General features: G+C 46.3%; 2 protein-coding genes across 6 annotated transcripts in view; one reads left to right on the forward strand and one right to left on the reverse strand.

Moving 5' to 3' along the window:
* Positions 1–15,660, reverse strand: part of LOC101072426 (exostosin-1-like) — a 102,524-nt gene extending 86,864 nt beyond the window's left edge. Inside the window, exons 1-4 of one of the 2 annotated variants that reach the window (XM_029849191.1) lie at positions 15,522–15,660; positions 14,414–14,929; positions 12,652–13,403; positions 8,762–9,141 (exon numbers count right to left, since the gene is read on the reverse strand). In XM_029849191.1, the coding sequence (XP_029705051.1) occupies positions 9,078–9,141; positions 12,652–13,403; positions 14,414–14,707 (1,110 nt within the window). In that variant the 5' untranslated portion in view covers positions 14,708–14,929; positions 15,522–15,660 and the 3' untranslated portion in view covers positions 8,762–9,077. Of the gene's footprint in view, positions 1–8,761; positions 9,142–12,651; positions 13,404–14,413; positions 14,930–15,521 lie in introns of those variants that run through there. The other variant, XM_029849190.1, reaches the window with a different exon arrangement.
* Positions 15,479–19,502, forward strand: part of scara5 (scavenger receptor class A, member 5 (putative)) — a 58,700-nt gene continuing 54,676 nt past the window's right edge. For all 4 annotated transcript variants that reach the window (XM_029849185.1, XM_029849184.1, XM_029849188.1 and 1 more), the window contains exon 1: positions 15,479–16,199. The gene's annotated coding sequence lies outside the window, so the exon portion shown is untranslated. The remainder of the gene's footprint in view (positions 16,200–19,502) is intronic.

Consider the following 19,502-nt stretch of genomic DNA (forward strand, 5'->3'; position numbering starts at 1 on the left):
GGGTTAGAGGGTTAGGGTTAGGGGGTTAGGGTTAGAGTTAGGGTTAGAGTTAGGGTTAGAGGGTTAGAGTTAGAGGGTTAGAGGGTTAGAGGGTTAGAGTTAGAGGGTTAGGGTTAGAGAGTTAGAGGGTTAGGGTTAGAGTTAGGGTTAGAGTTAGGGTTAGAGGGTTAGGGTTAGAGAGTTAGGGTTAGGGTTAGAGTTAGAGGGTTAGGGTTAGAGGGTTAGGGGGTTAGGGTTAGAGGGTTAGGGGGTTAGGGTTAGAGTTAGGATTAGGGGGTTAGGGTTGGAGGGTTAGGGGGTGAGGGTTAGAGTTAGGGTTAGAGTTAGAGGGTTAGGGGGTTAGAGTTAGAGTTAGGGTTAGAGGGTTAGGGTTAGAGGGTTAGGGTTAGGGTTTTAGGGTTAGGGTTAGAGTTAGAGTTAGGGTTAGGGTTAGGGGGTTAGAGTTAGGGTTAGAGGGTTAGGGTTAGAGGGTTAGGGGTTAGAGTTAAGGTTAGAGGGTTAGGGGGTTAGAGTTAGGGGGTTAGGGTTAGAGGGTTAGAGGGTTAGGGTAGTTAGGTAATTTACGAATGATTTCCCAAGTTTGAATTACTCTGGAGTATTTTGACCAATTTTCTGTCATTAAAAAGCCAAAGCGTTCAGCCAATGTAGCTACAGCTGTTCATTTTTGGTGAGTTTAACAGTATTGGAGCAACAAGACTGGGTTACCCAGACTGGGTTACCCAGACTGGGTTACCAAGACTGTGTTACCAAGACTAGGTTACCCAGACTGGGTTACCAAGACTGGGTTACCAAGACTAGGTTACCAGACTGGGTTACCAAGGGTTTCCTCATCCTACCAGTAGGGTCCACAATGTTTAGACCTTCATGTCTTTGGTTCAGTTCATTAACAATTGGCAATTATTGTTCAAACCTGATTTTTTTTAAATGACAAAACTAACTTCCTGATGGATTTTAATGGGCTTGATGATAAAAAAAAAACCCCACCAATATTCGATAGTGTAGTGATATAGAAACATAAAACCAGCTGAAAGGAGCTTCTGTATGAGACCCAAGCTTGATGTTTTATGATATTTGGGTTGGTTAGATCGTGAACACAACTTTTGATAAAACTGGATCAGGAACTGGTGATAATGATCTTTCAGAATGACTGAGGCTTCACACACACACACACACACACAGTCACACACACACACACACACACACAGGGTTAGGGTTAGATGTCCAGCCTTGAAGGTCTGCTGCAGTCACACGGGTGTCGTTAGCTGATGAAACCTTCCTGAGCGTTCCTGGATGGAATTTCATTCATCAGGAAAAGTGTTTGGCAATGACACAGCATTAAAATAAAATATGGTGGAGGGAAGAAGGCAGCACGTCCAACAGCTGCTGCCTTCATCTCACATGTGGACGTCAGCAATATTTGTTGATGTGCTACATTTGCTGCCTCTGAAAACGAACCTAACGAACATTCCTGAAGCTTCTCGTAATTTCTCTGACAAACAAATAAATCAAACTCTGTGTGTGTGACTGTGACTGTGTGTGTGTGTGTGACTGTGTGTGTGTGCGCGTGCGTGTGTGTCCATATGTGTGTGTGTGTGTGTCTGCAACAGTCAGCAGAACAACATTTGGCCCCATCAAAGTAACACCAGTCCATTAGCGGAGCAGGTCGGCGCTCCAACACAGCAGCTCCCTTTGATGGGACAAACCTGCCAATTCTTTTGTTATTATTGAGCATTTGTTCAACTGTCTAAATACACATTCATGAAGCGGAAACTGAATATGAAACTAATGTAGCGGCTAATGTATATAATGTATAATAAAATAGTAGCATTACATGCTTCACCTGGAGCCAAAGGGTGGATGGAAGCAGGTTCGAGGGAACAAAGGAAAATCTCCTGTACCTCTGCTGAAACACCCCTATTGTTGTTGTTGTCGTCGTTGTTGTCGTTGTCATTGTTGTTGTTGTTGTCATTTCGTCGTTATTGTTGTTGTTGTCGTTGGTTTGGCGTCGTCGTCATTGTTGTTGTCGCCGTCGTCGCCGTCATTGTCATTGTTGTTGTCGTTGTTGTTGTCGTTATCGTTGTCGTCGTCGTTGTCATCCTTGTTGTTGTCGTCCTTGTTGTCGTTGTTGTTGTTGTCGTCCACGAGATGATGCAACCTTCAACAGATCTCGAAAAGGGTTTTCTGAAGCGATCTGAACTTCCAGACACGGCAGCTGGATGAATCTTATTAAAGGATTCTGCAGTCGGGGCGACGGGTCCATTACCATTGTGTGTTTGGACTATGATCCTGTTTCTGGTCCAGTCCTCAGGAGTGTTTGGACTATGATCCTGTTTCTGGTCCAGTCCTCAGGAGTGTTTGGACTATGATCCTGTTTCTGGTCCAGTCCTCAGGAGTGTTTAGACTATGATCCTGTTTCTGGTCCAGTCCTCAGGAGTGTTTGGACTATGATCCCGTTTCTGGTCCAGTCCTCAGTAGTGTTTGGACTATGATCCTGTTTCTGGTCCAGTCCTCAGGAGTGTTTGGACTATGATCCTGTTTCTGGTCCAGTCCCTGTTTCTGGTCCAGTCCTCAGGAGTGTTTAGACTATGATCCTGTTTCTGGTCCAGTCCTCAGGAGTGTTTGGACTATGATCCTGTTTCTGGTCCAGTCCTCAGGAGTGTTTGGACTATGATCCTGTTTCTGGTCCAGTCCTCAGGAGTGTTTGGACTATGATCCTGTTTCTGGTCCAGTCCTGGTCCAGTCCACAGGAGTGTTTGGACTATGATCCTGTTTCTGGTCCAGTCCTCAGGAGTGTTTGGACTATGATCCTGTTTCTGGTCCAGTCCTCAGGAGTGTTTGGACTATGATCCTGTTTCTGGTCCAGTCCTCAGGAGTGTTTGGACTATGATCCTGTTTCTGGTCTAGTCCTCAGGAGTGTTTGGACTATGATCCTGTTTCTGGTCCAGTCCTCAGGAGTGTTTGGACTATGATCCTGTTTCTGGTCCAGTCCTGGTCCAGTCCTCAGGAGTGTTTGGACTATGATCCTGTTTCTGGTCCAGTCCTGGTCCAGTCCACAGGAGTGTTTGGACTATGATCCTGTTTCTGGTCCAGTCCTCAGGAGTGTTTGGACTATGATCCTGTTTCTGGTCCAGTCCTCAGGAGTGTTTGGACTATGATCCTGTTTCTGGTCCAGTCCTCAGGAGTGTTTGGACTATGATCCTGTTTCTGGTCCAGTCCTCAGGAGTGTTTGGACTATGATCCTGTTTCTGGTCCAGTCCTGGTCCAGTCCACAGGAGTGTTTGGACTATGATCCTGTTTCTGGTCCAGTCCTCAGGAGTGTTTGGACTATGATCCTGTTTCTGGTCTAGTCCTCAGGAGTGTTTGGACTATGATCCTGTTTCTGGTCCAGTCCTCAGGAGTGTTTGGACTATGATCCTGTTTCTGGTCCAGTCCTCAGGAGTGTTTGGACTATGATCCTGTTTCTGGTCCAGTCCCTGTTTCTGGTCCAGTCCTCAGGAGTGTTTAGACTATGATCCTGTTTCTGGTCCAGTCCTCAGGAGTGTTTGGACTATGATCCCGTTTCTGGTCCAGTCCTCAGTAGTGTTTGGACTATGATCCTGTTTCTGGTCCAGTCCTCAGGAGTGTTTGGACTATGATCCTGTTTCTGGTCCAGTCCCTGTTTCTGGTCCAGTCCTCAGGAGTGTTTAGACTATGATCCTGTTTCTGGTCCAGTCCTCAGGAGTGTTTGGACTATGATCCTGTTTCTGGTCCAGTCCTCAGTAGTGTTTGGACTATGATCCTGTTTCTGGTCCAGTCCTCAGGAGTGTTTGGACTATGATCCTGTTTCTGGTCCAGTCCTGGTCCAGTCCACAGGAGTGTTTGGACTATGATCCTGTTTCTGGTCCAGTCCTCAGGAGTGTTTGGACTATGATCCTGTTTCTGGTCCAGTCCTCAGGAGTGTTTGGACTATGATCCTGTTTCTGGTCCAGTCCTCAGGAGTGTTTGGACTATGATCCTGTTTCTGGTCTAGTCCTCAGGAGTGTTTGGACTATGATCCTGTTTCTGGTCCAGTCCTCAGGAGTGTTTGGACTATGATCCTGTTTCTGGTCCAGTCCTGGTCCAGTCCACAGGAGTGTTTGGACTATGATCCTGTTTCTGGTCCAGTCCTGGTCCAGTCCACAGGAGTGTTTGGACTATGATCCTGTTTCTGGTCCAGTCCTCAGGAGTGTTTGGACTATGATCCTGTTTCTGGTCCAGTCCTCAGGAGTGTTTGGACTATGATCCTGTTTCTGGTCCAGTCCTCAGGAGTGTTTGGACTATGATCCTGTTTCTGGTCCAGTCCTCAGGAGTGTTTGGACTATGATCCTGTTTCTGGTCCAGTCCTGGTCCAGTCCACAGGAGTGTTTGGACTATGATCCTGTTTCTGGTCCAGTCCTCAGGAGTGTTTGGACTATGATCCTGTTTCTGGTCTAGTCCTCAGGAGTGTTTGGACTATGATCCTGTTTCTGGTCCAGTCCTCAGGAGTGTTTGGACTATGATCCTGTTTCTGGTCCAGTCCTCAGGAGTGTTTGGACTATGATCCTCTTTCTGGTCCAGTCCTGGTCCAGTCCACAGGAGTGTTTGGACTATGATCCTGTTTCTGGTCCAGTCCTCAGGAGTGTTTGGACTATGATCCTGTTTCTGGTCTAGTCCTCAGGAGTGTTTGGACTATGATCCTGTTTCTGGTCCAGTCCTCAGGAGTGTTTGGACTATGATCCTGTTTCTGGTCCAGTCCCTGTTTCTGGTCCAGTCCTCAGGAGCGTCTCACAGAAGGAGAGGCTGACGTGGTGGGAGACCATGGAGAAGCAGAGTGAAGCAAGAATAGAGTGAAAGAAGACAGATGGAGACGTGAGTAAGGAGAGAATGTGGAGGATAGTTAGGCCGGAATGGTGAAAGGGTTCAAAAACACGGATGCGTGGGAAGAGAAGGGAAGTAAAGGACAATTTTTTTTTTTTAAAAGTTGTAAAAAAGGGAGGGTGAAATAGAGGAAAAGAAGGAACAAGGGGACAATGAAAAGAAAGAACTGGAAGATGAAGGATCAGATGAGGGTGTGAAGAGAGAGGGAGGAAATCATGGCAGTAATGCGGAGAATGAAAAGAAATAAATGGGAAAGAGGAAAAACATTTGCTTGTTTCTTAGTTTTGCTTGATATTAAATTGAAAACACTTCAGTTGCTGCTCGGAAGGAAATGATTCATAAAGACCACCGAAGAAGAAAGCACTGGAAGAGACTCTTTCCTGTCTCTACGTCTCGGTTTGGCTCAACGATTGATCCCGAGGGGCTCCTAAAGATAGTGTCCAGGAGGAGAAGAGGGAAGCACAGACCTGCACAGGTGGGTCGTGTCAAGCGTCCGGTCCGGTTCCTCCGTGGCGAGCGAGACTGAGGTTCTGTTGTCTCAGCTGTGTTAGCATCTGCACGACGCTGCAGAAGTCCAAAGGCCAAGAATAGCTGGAGGGGATTCCAGGGCAATATCCCATTTTCATAATGAGAAGCAATGAGCTGTGAATCCCCGCTGACAGAGCGATGGAGCCAGAGGAGCTTAGAGTGGCCATTCACAAACTATTAAACAGTCGCTTCCCTCCGGCACGATGCGGCGCGCACGTTCCTCGGTAAACACATTTAACATGTGGAAACGGATGCTACTGAAATTCACCTGTTAAGATTCTCCCAGGGTTGTTTTATCACATTTATCTGTTAAACACAAATTCACTGTGCTAATTGACTGTATCCTCCTATGTTTCATTGCTACACACAACATAAATTAGCTGTTATTTGTTGCTAGCTTATTAGCACGCCCAAGTAGAGTTGAAGTAGTTCAAGCTGAACATTACAGAAATGTTGCTTTACCTGAAATAAGATGTTAGAAATATGAGAAAATGTTGCCGCTTGTGAGCAAAACAGGAACGTGGATGAAGTCAATGAAGACATGTTCACCATCATGCAGGAAACATGACGAAGTCAATCTCCTGCTTCTAATAACCTGGAGCAAAACATTGAAAATGTTCCTCGACAATGTTCTCGCCAGTTCCGACACATGACCGGTTAGACATCGGCAAACTTCTTTTTTGAGAGAACAAAAACAAACTGCGTCTGTTAAGGACAACCAATATATAAAAACACTGCACTGTTACAATATGAGCTAATAGATGTTAGCGCCATGCTAAGAGCACAATTGTCCACATTATTCCTGAAACATTTTGTGCTTCAGCCATTAAAGTGAGGAGAAAATGTCAAATATATTTTTATTGAAATAGACACCCCCTACATTTTTGATAAACAATCAAATCTAACACAAATTATAGTTGTGAAATTTGGCGATGTAATTTTGGCCCTGTGGCATCATAGTGGAGTAACGGGAAAGATTCAGTTGTGCGTTCAATAGTAAATGAGCATTGGCTGGATGGAAAGCTAACTCTCTCGGTAGGGTTAGGGTTAGGGTTAGGGGTTAGGGTTAGGGGTTAGGGTTAGGGTTAGGGTTAGACGGTTAGGGTCCAGCTGAACTGGGTTAGGGTTAGGGGTTAGGGTTAGACGGTTAGGGTCCAGCTGAACTGGGTTAGGGTTAGGGGTTGGGGTTAGGGTTAGGGGTTCGGGTTAGGGATTTAGGGTTAGGGGTTAGGGTCAGGGTTAGGGGTTAGGGTTAGGTCTGGTCCTGGTAGCATCAATCTATTGTTTCCTAGGGTTAGGGTTAGGGGTTGGGGTTAGGGGTTGGGGTTAGGGGTTAGGTCTGGTCCTGGTAGCATCAATCTATTGTTTCCTAAGGTTAGGGTTAGGGTTAGAGGGAGGAGATTGGAAATGCAAAGTGCACACACAATCATCGAGAATCCAGCTTCAAGAGTTTTTATTGTGCTTGTTCTAAAATAAAGGTACTTCTTGTTAGATTAGACTAAGCTAAGAGCAGGATGGTTTTGAACGTTACCACATGAAATGAGCTGAGACGAGGGGATGGACTGAAATTCGAGGACATTTAATCTACTTAAAATAAATAATAAGTCTGGGAATACACAGCTAAAATGCCTTCATCTTGTTACTTTGTAATTTAGGTGGGCGTATTGAGGAACTTGGGACCAGCTCGAACAAGATCCACCCTGATAAACCCACAAGTCCGACTCGGAACTGAAACGCAGCTTTTGTGAAAACATGATGGATCCAACTTCCATCGTGTGTTTCCAGAGTTAGGGTTAGGGTTAGGGTTAGGGGTTAGAGTTAGGGTTAGGGTTAGGGGTTAGGGTTAGGGTCAGGGATAGGATCAGGGATAGGGTCAGGGTTAGGGTCAGGGATAGGGTCAGGGTCAGGGTCAGGGATAGGATCAGGGTTAGGGTCAGGAATAGGGTTAGGGTTAGGGGTTAGAGTTAGGGTTAGGGTTAGGGATAGGGTCAGGGTTAGGGTCAGGGATAGGGTCAGGGTCAGGGATAAGATCAGGGTTAGGGTCAGGGATAGGGATAGGGTTAGTGTTAGGGTTAGGGTCAGAGTCAGAGTCAGGGTCAGGGTTAGGGTCAGGGTCAGGGTCAGGGATAGGATCAGGGATAGGGTCAGGGTTAGGGTCAGGGATAGGGTCAGGGTCAGGGATAGGATGAGGGATAAGATCAGGGTTAGGGTCAGGGATAGGGATAGGGTTAGGGTTAGGGTTAGTGTTAGGGTTAGGGTTAGGGTTAGGGTCAGAGTCAGAGTCAGGGTCAGGGTTAGGGTCAGGGATAGGGTCAGGGTTAGGGTCAGGGTCAGAGTCAGAGTCAGGGTCAGGGATAGGGTCAGAGTCAGGGTCAGGGATAGGGTCAGAGTCAGGGATAGGGTTAGGGTCAGGGTTAGGGTCAGGGATAGGATCAGGGATAGGATCAGGGATAGGGTCAGGGTCAGGGATAGGATCAGGGATAAGATCAGGGTTAGGGTCAGGGTTAGGGTCAGGGTCAGAGTCAGGGTCAGGGATAGGGTCAGGGTTAGGGTCAGAGTCAGAGTCAGGGTTAGGGTCAGGGTCAGGGTTAGGGATAGGGTCAGGGATAGGGTCAGGGTTAGGGATAGGGTCAGGGTTAGGGTCAGGGTTAGGGATAGGGTCAGGGTCAGGGTTAGGGTCAGAGTCAGAGTCAGGGTTAGGGTCAGGGTTAGGGATAGGGTCAGGGTCAGGGTTAGGGATAGGGTCAGGGTCAGGGATAGGGTCAGGGTCAGGGTCAGGGTTAGTGTTAGGGTTAGGGATAGGGTCAGGGTCAGGGTTAGGGATAGGGTCAGGGTCAGGGTTAGGGTTAGGGTTAGTGTTAACAGCAGTGCGTGTTGTCATGTGAAGAGGCTTTGGAAACAGCCGACAGGAAGGCGTGCTCACAGATCCTGGATATTTTAAAGCAACATGTGCGTCAGAGAACACAAGCAATGTCCACGGCAACGCCGCAGAAGGCTTCTAAAGGCAGCAGAGGCTCACAGTCAACTCCAACCTTCCTGGAAGTAAGAAAATCTGCTCTTGATATCTAAAAAGTGATTCAGCCTTCAAATGGACTGTTTATTTCCTCTGGAGACTGACAGGACCAGCTGAATGAACACCAAGTCCTCCCAGCGAGACAGACCATTAGCTTCCATTCATGCAACGATGGGGTGCTGTGATCAACTCAGGCTCGATCAATAGCGGCTCCTTTTACACTCTGATCAGCCCCAGCAAAAAACCTTCTATTAATGGACGATCACAGCCGCTGTCGTCTGCAGGATGAGCGCTCTGATAAACATATTGTGATGAGGGACACCCGGTCAAAGAAAACAGGAAGTGATCGATCCAACCCAATCCAATTTATTTAGAAAGCGCCATTTTAAAGAAACAAAGGGTTTCCAAAAAAAACCCCAGAAAGATAAAATACATTAGATAAAAACATAAGAAAACATACATAGACTGTCCACCCCAGATAAAATGTGCACATTTACAATCAGCAGTCCCTGTGGTGCCAAAGCCAAGAGAAGAGTTTTAGACGGTGAGGAGGCCCGTCTAATGTGCAGCGGCAGGAAGCAGGAAGCAGGAAGCAGGAAGCAGGAAACGCTCAGTCCCCTCTGAGCTTCAGCCTCGTTTTGGGACCCTCAGGAGCAGCTGGTCAGCTGACCTGGGAGATCAGCTGCTTGTGGTGCAGAAGCTCAGTGTGGTACGATGGGAAGACCCTTTAAAGATTTAAAAGCACATAAATCTTTCCAGGCCTTAACGTCTTTGATTGAGAAGGAACCAGCCTGTTTGAGAAGAACAGATCTGGCTGTGGTATAAAACCCCAGGAGTACTGACCCTAACCCTAACCGGGAGAAGATAGAAAGACAATAAAAAAGGGGCCAGCGTTGAGGCCTGTGGCACCCTTCATGAGAGCGTGGAGGACTCCGAGCCACCAAGGCTGACACAGCAGGTCCGATGAGACAGGTTGGACCTGGACCGTTCTGTTGCCGAGCCCCCGACGCCCACCCCCTGCACCACTGGGCCACCACAAGGGACATCAGGCACTTGGACAACACAAGTGTCTCCCTGCATTTTCATAGATGAGATGAGGAGTGTGGAGGTGAAGAGCAAAGAGGGTGACAGAGAGAATAAAAGCAGAGCAGCAGAGGAGGGAACGTGACGTTAGAGGAGAGGAGGAGAGAAGAGGGAATGATGGAGAGAAAAGAGCTCTGTGTAAATGATGAGGGAGGGAGATAAGAGGCAGCAAGAAAAGACTGTGGATGTGTTTTAATGGAACATCGGACAACACACACACCATCTGCATGACCAGAGCAGACATCTTAATTAAAGCTGCCGGACCTTTTCTCTCCTCGGACATATCGTAGCGTGCAGCTGCCAGATGTGACGGCAGCTGTGCTTTTGTGTTTTGATGCATTTGACTCACACACCAAATGGAAATGTTACATTAGCGCTAATTCAACAAGTGTGTTTAACACCACTTATGGACCTATTAGGGACACACACACACACACACACACACACACACTCTCTCTTTGCTGAGCGACGTCTCAGTCTATTGGTAAAACGTGTCCTTCCACCAGAAGCTTTGACAGCTTTTGCTGAGCAAAATAAAGTCTCTCTCATATTATATCGGTTAGCAATTAAGTTTAAAGGCTTTAATTTTGATGTCCCCTTTGATTCTGGGAGCTTTTCCAGGGTTTCTATATTATTTGACAAAAACAAATCAATAACTGTCGATGGTGGAACAAATAATCCCAAATTAAACCCACAGCCATCCGGCCAAATAATTCATTTACTGATGTGATTCCTGCATCCACACCAGAGGCCACAACATACGGATAAACAGATGAAACGCGTTGGGCATCAAGAGTGAAGTCTTCATGTGCGACAGAAACCTGAAGAACGACCCGAAGCAAACTGGTAACACGCAGCCGCCACCCAAATAAACCAATAAGATGCTCAGCTTTTTTCCTGAAGCCATTTTTATGGGTTTTTAATGTATAACGGGACATCCGTCATCACGTTTGATCATCCTCCCCCTTTCCCTGGTTTTCAGAATGAAGGCTGTCATGAAAGATGCCAACGGCGCTGTAAATTAAGAGCTTTTATCTTTTAGCCTCCAGTGAATGAGTCTGGTATCAGACATTCTTTGGAGCGACTCTTAGGACACTTGTGACGGCGAGGCTCTAATTTGAGCAGCTGTTATCAGTTATGTACAGTAAGTTCAATCCCGGCTCCGCTCAGTGGGAGGTGACATCTCCATCTACTCCTTCCTTCACAGCTTAATTCAATTTGAAGGCAATTATCGACGGCGCGAGGCCTTCGAGATCCTCGTCGGCTTCTGTTCCCATCAGGGACCCCCCCCCGCCACACAACACCCCCCATCCTCATCGTCACTCGCCTCCTGAGCTGAACTGGGTGATGGCTGCATTGATGCGTTGAGCCCTGCATCAAACACCAAAGTGAAGAGACAGAAATGCGTGCGTTTCCCTGCCGTCATGACCTCAACGCTCGGAGGGAGGTGGCGAGCACAAACATCCCACTGACTCGTTCCTGTGGCCACGCGCACAGAGAAGAGCTGCACAGGTGGACATTCATTCTTTTAATGAAAGATTTCATTCATTGTGGAATTGTAGTGAAGCCGACACTTTAATTCCTCCAATATTAGAGGCAAATACAGATTATTTGGCTCATGTATGAAAGCAGACCGCAGAAGAAGTCGTGGTTGTAAAAACTGTAAAAACTTTGTGTTTCAGAGCAACAAGCACGATCCAGTTACAAATTATGTGTGGAAAAACTTACAACAAGCTAATGTCATTTTATCGGTGACATGTGGCAAAAATTGCTTTGCTCAAAAGTCTCTAAACGCAAAATAGAAAGTAGGAAAAAAGGAAGTGACGGGACTGTTGCTGGAGCATTTGGCTCTTATGTCAGTGCAGACATTTCATTTATTTAAGGAATGACTGACGTCTTTGGTCCTAATTAAGGCTATTGATTGTCTCCACTGTGTTTTGCACAGAGAAAACAGCTATAAAGTCGGCAAATCAATTACTTTTTCTTCCAAATGCAACTGAGAACTCTTAAAAGACACATTCATGAATGCAGAATCCATTTTTAAGCCCTCATGTATGGATAACTATCAAATAAAGCCTTTTTTGGAGCTCAGTTGTGTTATTGCTGTTGTAATGGCAACCCTCTCATTACAGAACGGGTGAAAGCAAGTGTCACAAGCTAATGAAATGTACCGAGTGAGGGAAATGTTGGAGACTAGTCGAGCATGGATGAACACGAGCAGTCTCACAGCGATCACAAATGCAATCGCCTGCTCGCCATATTGTGGAAATTAGTCAGCAGTAGAGAAACACATGTACTCCCAGCAGGTGCGCTCCAATCTGCCACCAACCAGTGGAGCAAATAGAAAAATAATTACCCGCTAACCATAACAGGCCATGCACAGTGCACGGCCGTCCATTAGCGGGAGGACAATAACACACCTCAGCAGAGGGTTAGGGTTAGAGGCTTTGTCTTCGTCTTCACATTCACCTCAGATGAACAGAAGAACGGGGGGACGTGAAACAAGCACGGGCTGGTAAACCAAATTAAATCCAACTTTAACAAAGTTGGATTTGAAACCCCACCGTGTTGTTGTCCAGCTGGATATGCCGGGTTAAATCAGGAGCTTTCACGCTAATCAAAACCATTAGGAACCTTTGAGGTAGCTGGAGCTCAGCTGCCCCCTTCTCCTCAGCTGGTGGAAATTAGGAAAGAAATCTTACTAACAACAATACTTCGCCAGCACTGGCAAAAACTTCAGTCTGCAGTTACTATATTATAGGGAAACCCACTTTGAAAGAGCAACATTGTCCTCTGTGCTTTGGATGTGAACAAGGAAATAAAGATCCTGCAGAGGGAAGCTCAGAAAAGTGGCTAGGTACCGGACGCTAGTAACTAAAATGTAGTTGATAGACATGATTGCAAAACTATGCTCTCAGATGTTTACACACATTACATCTCAAATGACCTTGGATTTCAAATTCTAACCTGTTCTCTCAGTGTGACCTGCATAATCGAAGGCAAAACGTAAATACTTTGGTTTGCAAGATGTGTTGGGCCGCTAATGTATCAACAGCCCGATAGATCTTTAAATGAACGATGCTGCTTTCAGATGAGAATGCAAACGATCCCGGAAGCAGCGGCAAAAGACAAGATCAAAAAGCATGTCTTACTTTGAGTATTCTTCATTATCCCTGTCGCAGCGTGAGTCCTTGTGTTTCTCCCACTCTTTTCCGTGTTTGCACGTGGTCAGCAGGATTATATCATCCCCATTGTGGATGTGATACAGGGCATTCCTGGTCTCTGAGCCGATGCCAGTGAGGTACCGCTTCCCTTTGAACACCAACAGATATTTCCTGGAGGGTGGCTTGTCATTGATTGTTACATAACTTATGCCCCCTCCTTTCAGCGGGTGGTCCTTGGAGAACAGCGGGATGGAGATATCAAAGTTGGGCCGGAAGTTGACCACGTCAGCGCTGGCTTTGGCTAGCATGGCTTGGCCCACCTCAAAGCCCAGATCGTCTGTGTAGTCCGGCCAGGTGCCTGAGTAGAGATTAAATATGAGGTGATTCCTGCCGTCATTCCATGTTGGCAAGTTCTGGATGCGAAGTCTGACATTTTGGACATACTGGGCAGAGAGCTGGTCCCTGTCCAACGTGTCTACTGCTAGAACATACAGGCAGGCCTGCAAAGGGTCTGTGGTGTGAAAGCGAGACTCCTCAATGGCTGACAGGATCTTCTGGTAGGTCTCAGAGACCTGGTCCCCTCTCTGAGGGGGATAGACGTACACCCTGAAGCCCGACTGGCAGCGAGAGAAGTCAAAACAGGTCTCCATGCGGCAGCGCTTGTTCTTGTAGATGTTGTCACGGACTGAGCGCCGTTCTCGAGGCGAAGTATGCTGATGAGGTAGTTGCGGGCTGTCTGCCTGAGGGCACACAGACACAGACAGGGTAAGTAAAGTTGGCCAAAACAGTTCCCCACAAACCTTTATACCTTAGCTTCAGCAAACAAGATCTGAGAATGCCACACTCACGGCAGAACCGAACAAACCACAGAAAAGGATCCATAACGGACAGGAGCCTTCAAGAGGTTCCAGGAACTAAATTCACTCAGTATCTTTGATCATCAGATTAGAATTTTACATCTTGGAAAAATGCTGTTTACATATGCACATCTTTCATTCAGAGGTTAAAGAGACATCCAAGATAACATTGTTGGTTGGACCGCGACAGCGTGCAGAGAATCACACGCACACGCCATTGGTGCTCCAGTAGGTTTCCCTCGTTCTGGTCATTGGTAGCCAGAAGCCCAACGTTAACACAAAGTCACTAACCATCAACCCTCCCTGGAAACGCAGCGGCCTGACGCCTCCTTTAACAATGCTGCGAATGCTGCAACCTTCTAACTACACAGAGATGCCCTAGAGCCCAGAAGCGCTGGGACACGTTCCCCAAACTGCATCATTTCTCCAAATTTACTTCATGTTGTATCGGAACTTGTGAGATTTTGGACAAGGGGATCTAAATTTGTTCGCTATCCATTTAAAGTAAAGAAAGAGCCGGTCATACAGTCAGTCAGGCCTTTAGAGCTCGGCGAAGAATGGAAAAGCTCCTCTGTTTCTCCTATCAGTCACCCCTGGTGTCTTTTCTTGGCCCTCTTCGCTCGTATGGAACTAAACTCATTAAGTTGCGAACCAGACGACAGTGCAGTAAAAACGCTGCGCCCTCGACAGCGGGAAGTTGCCCCCGTTTGGGCTTCGTTCAGGCGACGCAGAGCCATTATGAGCCCTTCAAGCTGGAAAATTCATTATTCCCTATCTGAACAAATGTACAATCCTGCCTTTTTAAACAAATTTCCAAGCAAATTTAGAACCTCCATCAGTGAAAACAACTGTTGTAGGTTCTAAAGATGGCAGATCTCTGGATCTGGATTCACCTCTTGCTCTCCTCCCTCCAGGTACGGCTCCAGCAGCTGTGTGGACGGCACCCAGTGTCTGGTGGGTCTGGGTGCATTCCTCTGGGGAAGCGGGCGGGGCTGGTACACCCCTGGGCTCTGCTGGTAGTACCACACAGCTTGCTGGTGGTACAGGGGGTATTCAGGGTACTGGGGAAACTGGTGGTACTGGGACGGCTGCTGCTGGAACTCCCCGATTTGCAGAGCCCACAAGTAAAAGAGGAAAAGAAGAGCGGCCCCCACAGACACAAGCAGGTACCGCTTCTTGGCCTGCATGTGTGCTGCGGGGGAGGAAATAGAGGATATAGTGTCGAGAACAAGTGGACAAAAAGGAGGAGAAAGGAAGCGAGGAGAGGTTTGAGGATGAGGGCACAGGAAAAGTGCAAAGGTCACAGGAGAAGGGAAGGAAAAGGGAGGAGGTGCAGGGAGGCAACAGGTCAGCTCCGCCTACCAGGCAGAACCTTTATCCACAGCTTTGCATTTTGGGAATTGGAGTCACTAAAAGAGAAGAGAAACACATGTAAATGCAAGTGTCACCTCAAAAATAAAACAGATTTTTACGAGAGTATAACAGCTTCAGCCACATTATCATCAGTTTGAACTCAATCATCCACAAGATTTAAACCAAATTCTCTTCTATTGTGGTTTTTATTTATTAATTTACTTATTTTTGCTAAAGCTATGGTATTTACAAGAGTTCACTAACCAAAGGTCTGAATGTGTACTTGAGTTATTTTTCCTATTTAACAACAATATACATGTTACAAATATCACAATTTACATATTTCACATTTGTACTTGTAGATTTTTTGCTTAAATGTTTTACAGTGAAGTTTTATGAGGATGATGATTATTATCATTAATATTTTTCTGTGAATTGTAATGGTTTGAATTATCACACATCTTTTTTTTTTAAATTCTATTTATTCCACAATTAACTCTACATCATTATGGCGAAAACATACTTGATGGACACAACAAGCTGTTTCAGTTTAGAGCAGATTAGAAAACAGCAGCCTTGTAATTTGCCACCTTGATTTAAATCACCAGAACCCGAGCCCGAACCCAGAACCTTCTATCTGTGACCTACCTGTTAATAAGGAACACCTGTGGTTCCGGGGAGGGACACGGATCTCCGGCGCGCTCCGCTCCAGCCTGAGCTTGAGTCCACACTTTGGATGGCCATCCTCCCATCGGCCAATTACAAATGAAGCAAAAGAGCAATGATTTATACTGAAGCGGCACGCGCAATCTGCGCCCACCCCGCAGATTTGGGGGTGGTCTCCAGCCTCCACTGCTTCCCAAACAATCTCAAACTTTCACGGAGTGGTTCCCACTCGTGTCTCTTCACTCGGGTGCGCGATCATCTCGCAGAGGAGCTCCAGGAGGATCCATCCACTGAACAGTCGGGAACGACGCGCTCATCTCCCGCAGCCGCCTCAGATTCCACGCGGAGGCTCCGAACCCTAAACTTTAAATCTCACCCACATCGTGCGAGGCGCTTTCAGGAATTCCGCCGATCCACAGAGACTCGCTTCAGTAAAATGCCATCAGGAGTGCGTGCGTGGCGGGGCTCTGGAGTAAAAGTGAGGTGAAAAGATGCGCGCACCTCGGTCAGTCAGCCGATCGCTTCCATCCGCGCATCTTTGCTTCCTCGGGCGCGTGTGTGCTGCATCCAGCTCCGGCAGCGATAAGGCTGCTGATAAGGGAGACGGCAGCACGCTGGCGGCGCGAGGAGATCCGAGCACGTCAGTGAGCTCCAGATAAGGTGAGAGCTCGCCATAATCTCTCTCCCCCCCCCCCCCCCCAACACACACGCACACTTTGATTCGTGGCGTGTGCGTAACCAGATCAAGTGATGCGATAATTCCTCCGAGGAACATTTAAGATCTTTAAACACCCTCTTTATTTTTGATTTGGGAAGTCCCGGCATAACTCTGCTCATTTAAGATTCTGTTTGCAAATTTTATTTTATTCAGAACTTTTAGACATCATGCATCAATAAACATCTTCTCCATGTTAAAGAATGCAGTCATGTTGTTATTGAATCTCATTTAAAGTGATTTTCACGGCTTGTCGGGATTTAATGGACCGACTGTTGTGGAGAATGACTTGGACCAGTTAAAGCCTTTAGTGACCCAAATATTAAGCCGGTTGCTTTGTGCACGTGGCGTTTTCCTGTTCCCCAGACATGTTTGTTACTTAGCTTCAGCCCAATTTAATTAATAGAGTCGAGGTTTCAGTTCCATGAGCTCATAAATGATTGTAGAAGACTTGACACGGGGATCATGCGTCAAACACCGCCACCTAGTGGCCATACCTTTATTTAAATTTCTGGAATTTGTTCATAACGTGTGACCAGATAGGCTTGTTAAAGGAGGGCATGTTCGTCAAGATGTTATGGTTAACTATGCATATTTATGAAGGCTGAACTAGATCTAGGTGAGCTCTATGCATTGGATAACTTTGGTCCCTGGTCCCAGCCGCACTCCTGTTCCCATTGAGGGTATTCGAGGTGATTTGTTCTTGGCCTTTTACCTCTGTTTCGACTTTGACTTTATTGGATGAGGGAAATTACGCGTTCCAAAAAGACGTAGTGAAGAGGATTTCCCATATTTAATCTGCTGTTGTAAAGATGCAGATTAAACTCCCAGACATGATTTTTGGATAAAGCTAAAGACAGAACACTGATTTTAAATAAAGCGTACGAGCCTTGCTGCACACAGCATTTTGTTTCCATTTAGCCGCTTATGTGATAACTGTGACAGATTGGCTGCTGTTGATGGCTTCATGGTCAGTTCAGGGAAGATAAATCTGAAAAGGTGGTGGAGCAGCAACTTTGATGTGTTTCCAGTCTCAGTCTGTTGCTTCAGGTCATCATTTTCACTGTCAGTGTGCAAGTTTATGGGTTAGTTTAGAGGATAAAATCTATCACCTCTCCTCTTGCAGCTTTGAGGATGACTGTGATGGACTTTAAAAAGATGTGTGGCTCCTTTTATACATCACAACTGTTTTCTAGTAATTAAAATCCAGTAGCATAAAACAAATCTAAAATGATATAAAAACATCAGCTTGTTTCTTTTTTAATGTGGATAAGATCCATCCATCCAGTGGTTCAAGCATTTCTTTGCAGCTGCTAATCTGACATTTACCTTCATCACTAATGTCCAATCCAAACATTAATAAAGGTGACAGAAAGGTTCCTTTTAGAGAAATGGAAAATCTTTAATGTTCAACAGAACAGCTTCCTGTAATGTACTTACATGTAATAGATGTAGTTTTTTTCCTTCTGTATTTGTCTGTTTAATTTGCTTCTACTTGAGGAGGATTCAGAGATAAAAACACATAAAGGAGAACTTGTATGAATCCTCATCAAAGCATTGCAAAGACTAACAGATGCCATATTTCTGTACAGAAAAGAACACTTTGGATGTTGCTGGCTAGCGTAATAGCGCATATGCTACTTAGATGCAGCTAACAGCTCTGCTCACAGCCCATATAAAACCATAAATCCCCCTTTTATTAGCTGCCCAATCGGGAACAGAGCTCATCTGTCAATCATCTCGTGTCACTCAAGGTGATCCTTTTTTCATCAAGAGCTTAAACTTCTTCTGTATCTGTGTTGAAGCTGTCGTTCCCCAGAGAGGGACTTACCTAAATGCTACAGAAAACGTGGATTTGGCTGACAGCTGGGAGCACTTGTAGAAACACCAACAGTGCAGATTTTAGCCAAGGTTTTAAAGTGGTTTAGGAAACAATACGCTTGCAGACCACCATCTGGGAGACTATTGCTGGAATCTGGTCCTGCTACGACGTTTGACTCTCAATCTGTGATTCTGGTTTAAAACAGTCCACAATTCAGCCCATCTGGTGGCGAAAGAAGGAAATGCAGCAAAATCAGCAGAGGCTGGAATTCTTGGCCAAAGGAGACTTGTCACAAACACGAGGATAGATCTCCATCAAATGTGGGTCTCCAGGGATGATTCTTGTCAACAAGGGTCAAATGTTCACCAGTATTGAGTCAAAATAAAGGGTCACCATTGCTGAATGAAAACAGCCGTTTGGGTTGAAAGGACCCCAAGGAACAAAGGCAGAGGGTCCTCATCACAGGATAGGCCCAGGAGGTGAGGTGGTATCATGAGGTGACCCAAGACCAGTTCCAGGTATACAGAAAATACTGTCTGTTGCTGCTACCGGTGAGGTTCTGGGGCTCTGTGCTGCAGGTCCGTGACTCCAAAGGTCTGCCAGATGAATCTGTGGTGGTCTGCATGTGTGATGATTCTCTCTACTTGGGTAAATGGTCCATTTTTCATGACTACTGTGCTTGTCTGTGTTTGTTAATGAGTACAAACAGTCTTGGAAGAATGTTGGATTTGATCAACGAACATAATTAGGCCCAGATTGGGGCAGGGAGGGGCTTCACGCAGGCGAGTCTGGAGACTCTGTGCAGCCCCTTCTGCTGCTTAAAAACCCATCTGTGATGTCTGGGGACCTTCTAGACAGCCACACGAGACCTCCACCAGGAAGCCAAGGGTCAGACCCGCGTCGAACCAGATGCTGGTGCAGTTGTTCTTGTTCTAATGTTCTGCTCAATTAATGACATCATGTCATATAAACTGATGCCTCATTGGTGGTTTCAGTGTTCTCATTGGTTCCCCCACAGTGCTGCTTTAGTAGAGGACATCTTCACCGATGATGGTTCCTTTTATTTAAAGCGACACTTCACAGAAAGATGGACGTGTCCGTTTCCTGTCATTCAGGTCTTTTGGGTTATTAAGTGATGCAGAGTGTTTGACTACAGTACTCAGAGCTGCTCCAGCACTTCTCAGAGGGCGTTCCACACAAGTGGTGCACGTCTGACTACTCCTAGGTGCAGCGCTTTAATCCCGACTGGCTTGATATAGAATCTTTTCCAGGACAGCTGGCCTCTGTTCTCCTCCTCAGAGGCAGCCGCCTGCTCACAGCTTATCTGAAATTGAAGTTCTCGCAGGGTTCTTTCAAATAAGGGGGATCCTATTTGGCTGCTGCAACAAGATGACGCGTAATAGAGTGAAAAGATGACTTCCCCTGT

The sequence above is a fragment of the Takifugu rubripes genome, chromosome 16 (assembly GCF_901000725.2).
Source record: "Takifugu rubripes chromosome 16, fTakRub1.2, whole genome shotgun sequence".
NCBI lineage: Eukaryota > Metazoa > Chordata > Actinopteri > Tetraodontiformes > Tetraodontidae > Takifugu > Takifugu rubripes.